Genomic DNA, 5285 nt, shown 5'->3' with positions numbered 1-5285 from the left:
AGAGGAGATTTGGAGGATTTTTGTGAGCATCCTCATTCAATCACAAAGGGAAAACTGTAAAATAGTGGGCATAATTTCTGTCCCACTATTATTCAAATAGGAGACAGAAAATAGTTTAGTGTCAATTGACAATTTTCCATTTGCATGGAATGATCTTGATCCCAGCACATGAACAAACCCAGGGTTTTATAGAAAAAAAAGTCAACCGTTTAGCCCCAGGAATTTGTGTTATTTTTCTATTTTATCCCTTGGACTAGCTTCCCATTTGAAACATGCCCTATAATCCTCTTCCACTTTTCCGGATCCCTGTAGAGGATCTAGAAACCTTGGTGTTTTAACTACATGGTGCCTTTGTCTTAGTTTCCACAACAGTGTTTGCACCAGATTGTGGGTCTCATACGTTGATCAGTCAGCCAGGTTCTGCTTCTTGGGCTCCATGAGTGATTTGGTCCATCGCTTTTCTTTCACTTGGACATAGGCTGTAGCCCTTGCCCCTGAGCACTTGACCTGAGGGCTGAAAAGTCCTTAAGTTCATAGGCATAATCTTCCTTTTTCCTCAGAGTAAAAGCTGACACGTTGTAGCTCTGGGGAGACAGACAGAATACCAACCAAGTACAGATCCAAAATAGATAGCCCTTGTTGCTTTAAGAAATTTAGAGCCTAATAATTTTTTGGGGGGAAATTTCAGTCAGAATCCTCAAGTCCGTGCTTTGAGGGACACACTTTTAAGAGAAAACTCCCGTTCCTACCTCTTCCATATATTTATCTACCTTGTGATGAGATGGATGTGTGCAACACCGTTGCCTGGAATGGTATGGGTTGGCATTAATGGGACATGGGTGGTCCATTTAAATGAAAGCTGTTCCGTTTTCTGCATCACCAACAGTTCAAGGTTTGCCTTAGAACTCACTTCAAGGTGAAGTGGCAGAATCATGAGAAGGGACGGTCTTGCCCTCAGTCCCTCCATCTGTGCCAGTTTCGGTTCCAGGCAGGTCTGGGTGGCTGTCTTCTTTGGGGGGGTTTCCCCTGCAGAAGAACTTCTTCAGCATATCCTGGATTTCTTTCTTGATGGTCTTGTGCATGTACCCATAGATGTAGGGGTGGATGCAGCACTGCAGGAAGAAAAGCCAGATGATTACGGTGATCACCCACTGGGGTACCTTGGTTTGGACATCCACCCACACAGCCAGGACCGCTAAAAAGCAGTAGGGCCCCAGGGACAGCACGTAGGAGAAAATGATGAGGAAGATCACTTTAGTAGCTTTGTACTCATAGCACCTGGGCAGAGGTGGATCACTGCTGTTTCGTCGACTCGGTGGGAGACTCTCTGGGATGTTCACTGCCTCAATGTCATCCTCACTGAAATGGATGTCATCCTCACCAATCTCTATGTCATCTTCACCCAAGTCAATGTTGCACTGGTTGACCTCTGTGCGGCCCTTGTCTACTGTTATGCTGCTCTCAGTTTTGGTGCCGCCTTCCTTACCCTGCATGCTGCCATCCTTGGCTTCCATTCTGCCCTCTTCGGCCTCCACGCTGCATTCCTTGGCCTTGATCTCACCTTCATTCTGGTGGTGGAACCTGCTCTCACCTTGGAACTCATCCTTCTTCTCTCCCTCTTCGTCCTCATTCTCCACAATGTCCTTGGCTCGAACCTCCAAGCTGTGGCCCTTGACGTTGTACAGAAGAGCATGCTGCCGCCGGGCTGCACTAAACACCACAGAGTAGCAGGCAATCATGACAACCAGTGGAATGATGATGAAGGACACCACGCTGAGAACGGTGTAGCTGGGACTGGCTCCCCAGATCATGGAGCAGAGGGCATTGCGCCTGTCAAAGGCAGCCTGGCCCCAGCCATAGAGTGGGGGTGTGCTCTGCAGGATGGCCACGATCCAGGTGCCATACAGGAGCATGTAACCCCGACGTGGGGTCATCTTGGATGGGTAAGAGAGAGGGTGGATGATGGACAGGTAGCGATCCACGGACACCACGATGATGGTGTTGACACTGGCAAAGGCGAACAGGTGGGTGAGGCTAACCAGGGCGGTACAGAAGTGACTGTTGAGGGGCCAGAAGAGAGGCACGGAGGTGGCCACCACCCAGGGGGCCACGAGTGAAACCTGCAGCAGGTCAGTGACCAGGAGGTTAAAGATGAAGCGGTTGGTCACCTGTAGCATCTGCGGCTTGCGCTGCAACACCAGCGCCAGCACTATGTTGCCCACGAATGAGGCGGTGAGGAAGATGAGCAGCACGCTGGAGCGGATGATGCCGTGAGCCAGGCTGATGGGCATTTTGGAGAGGGGCATGCACGTGTGGCTGCTGTTGTTTTCACGCGTGCTGTTGGCGCAGGTGGGCGTCATGGCCACGGCGGACCCGCGTGAGATAGGGTGTAGGTTCCGAGCTGGCACCAGCGGGTGGTGAAGGGGCGCACGGAACTGCACTCACTGCCTATGCTGGGGAGGAAAGAAAAACATGGGCCAGGTTAGTCACCCTGTAGAGGGGGCGGCCGCTTCTGCGCCGGGCAGCGGCCCTGCAGAATCCCCTCCCCGGGGTCCCCGCGCAACCCCGCCCCCCTCCCGTCCGCAACCCGGCCGTTTCTCGGAATCCTTCTCTTACTCTTTGGGTCTCTCTCGCGTTCGCCGAGTCCCTTTCGTTTGTCGTTCCCTCTGGCGCGTGCGCACGCTCTCTCTGCGTATCTGCCCTGCTATCTCTGAGTGTTTGAGTTTGGGTTTCTCCAGTGATCTCTCCAGCTGTCTCTCCCACCATCTCATGCGCGCGCTCTGTGTCCCTTCCTGCTTACATTTGTTGAGTTCTCTTTTTCTCTCCACTGTTTATCACTGACGCACTTTTTTCTGTATCTCCTGGGATGCGTGTATGTGCCTCACCGTTTTTCTCCAATTCTCACCCGTTTCTCACTTTGCCGTCTGTCTCTATTTGTCAGTCTCTCGCTAGCACGTGCGTGCTGTCAGTCTCTGTCACTCTGTCGTTTTCCTCTCTCTTCCCTTTCTGCCTTTTGGTTACTTCCCTCTCTCCCTCCCACTCTCGGTCAGTTTCTCTGTCTCTCCGTCTGTCTGTATGTTTCTTTCGCTGACGCACTTTCTCTGTAGCTGTGTGTGCGTGTCTCTTCGTCTTTCTCCGCGTCTGGTCCCTGTCTCTCCCTCTGTCTCTTTCTGATGCGCTCTTGTCTCTGTGTCTGTACCTGTCATTCATTGCCTGTCGCTGACTAGAGCGTGCACTTCCCCGGCTTTTCCTGATGCTCCTGTCTTGTCTTTCCATTTCTCTCTCAGTCCATTTCCCTAACAATCTCTCTGGTTCCCTAGCGCACCTGCTCAGTATCACTCGCTGTATGTGTATCTACGTCAGGTTCCGTGTCTCCCTCGGGTTCTCTCTCTATGCGTCTCCTTCTGTCTCTCGCTGCACTTGCTCTTTCTCGAATGCTCACATCTCTGTCTCTCTGTGCGTTAAGTTCTTCTCTTTAGCGCTGTCTTACCTGTCTCTTTCCGTTGCTCTCTGACCTACTGTTTATCCCTCTGTCTCTCCATTGCTTAGGCCCCCTCTCTCTCTAGCACATGCACTTAGAGAATCAATTTTTCTGTCTCTCACTCTCTCCCTGGGACTCTCGCTAAACACTTTCTGTGTAAGTTTGTGTGTGCATCTCTCTCTCCATCTCTCACCGATGATCCCTCACCTCGGTCTCACCTCGGTTTTTCTCTGGTTGGATCTCTGTCTCTGATCTCTTGCTCTCTGTCGGCTTTATTTTGCCATGGAAACCAGCCGCCGCCTTGGCCACCGCGCTCTGGCGGATAAATCTCCTAGTTTCTCAGCAGTGCAGCCACGGCTGGATGCAGGGAGGATGTCTATTGCGACCCCCCCCCGCCAAATTCAGCATCCTCCCTGCGTTCTCCAGCCCACCCGGTATCCGCGGCTGCGGGTGTTGGAATGCGTGAGATGAGGAGAGCAGGAGAGGATGCAGGGGTGCCAGGCTGGTGTGGAGAGTCTGGGGGAGACAGAGAGAGATTGAGACACACACAGAGAGAAAGAGAGAGATAAAAACTGAGACAGAGAGAGATAGAAAGAGAATGAGAGACAGAGACAAAATGAGAGCCACACGGAGAGACAGGGAGAAATGACAGAGGAAGAAATAGATGTAGAGACAATAAATGATCAAACAAGGAACAGCAAGAGTGAGAGAGAATGAGAGCCAGGGAGAGAGACTGAGAGACCGGGAGAGATGGAACAGCAAAATTGTAAAGAATAAGAAAAGAGAGGATGAGAAACAGAGACTGAGAGAAAGGAGGAGGAACAAACAAGAGAATTGGTGGTGGTGGTTGGGGGTGAGAGAACGCACAAGAGAAAGTGCGAGGGAAAACTTGAGGGAGAGAGGACAAGCGAGGGACCGCCGCACCCCTGCCGTCGGGCCGCGATGGGCCGCGGTGGACCGGGCGTCCTGGGCTCCCGAGCGCGGGGTCCAATCGGTCGCCGGGGCCGCGACGCCAGGAACGGAGCTGGCCTCTTACCTGTTGCTGCTGGAGGCCTCGCGCCACGGGAGCTGCGTGCTGGTCCCTCAAGACGAGCAGCGCTCGACCGGGCTGCGTCCCAAGGCGCCGGAGTCTGTGAGTTCGCACGGTCTGGACACCAGACACCGGGAAGCGGGAGCGGCGGGAGTGGCGGGAATGGGGCGCTTGTGCCCTCACGTCCGGCCAGCGCACCGCGCTGCGAGCTCTGAGCGGCGGCGGGGGCGCTCGGCTTCTTAAGGCAGCGCTGAGCCCTCACCTTGCGGCGCCTCCCTCCCCTCGGCCCCCGCCTGCGCCAGTGACGCACGAGGCGGTGGGAGCTGGGAGAAGCGGAGCTGGCGGGTGGAGGGCACTGCATAGGACCCCATTCACATTTTCTCACCCGGTGTTCCCACCCCAGGGAGCCCGAGCTCACTGAGACGTCGCAGACTGTATTTTCCCCCAGGGCTGATTTTCACACAAACCTTATGCCTTCCTAGACCTCGGATTTTGAGCTGGGTCCTGGCCACAAACCTGCATAGTTCTTCCAAAGAGAAACCAGAAACCTGAGCCGGGGCCACGGGCTTCGGGTCTTGACCTCTGAAAAACCCCACCTCCCTAAAATGTGAATCACCCCAGGACCCGAGAGAGGAATCCTGACTGACTTTGATATCACCGTGTTTCCCCAATTCCTTCTAGCTCCAGCAAGAGCTAAAAAGCAGTTCCTTTCCTGTAGTTTTGGGAGCATTTAATCTAAGACAAGCCACTTAATTAACCACTGCATTATTTGAT

The 5285-nt window shown here is 53.3% G+C and overlaps 1 protein-coding gene across 1 annotated transcript; it reads right to left on the bottom strand.

Annotated features, from left to right (window-relative positions):
- Positions 1 to 911: 911 nt before the first annotated feature.
- On the bottom strand, positions 912 to 2381 carry GPR101 (G protein-coupled receptor 101). Its single transcript, XM_019667781.1, has one exon. It carries the CDS (start codon positions 2358 to 2360, stop codon positions 912 to 914), a length of 1449 nt encoding a protein of 482 aa, XP_019523326.1. The 5' UTR covers positions 2361 to 2381.
- Positions 2382 to 5285: the final 2904 nt, after the last annotated feature.

This window comes from Hipposideros armiger, unplaced genomic scaffold (genome assembly GCF_001890085.2).
Source record: "Hipposideros armiger isolate ML-2016 unplaced genomic scaffold, ASM189008v1 scaffold_505, whole genome shotgun sequence".
Lineage (NCBI taxonomy): Eukaryota > Metazoa > Chordata > Mammalia > Chiroptera > Hipposideridae > Hipposideros > Hipposideros armiger.
Note: the sequence above shows the minus strand (reverse complement) of the source record. Positions and strands in the feature narration are given on the sequence as shown.

Coding starts and splice junctions, on each gene's coding strand:
- GPR101 (XM_019667781.1), bottom strand. CDS start 2,360: ATGACGCCCACCTGCGCCAACAGCACGCGTGAAAACAACAGCAGCCAC.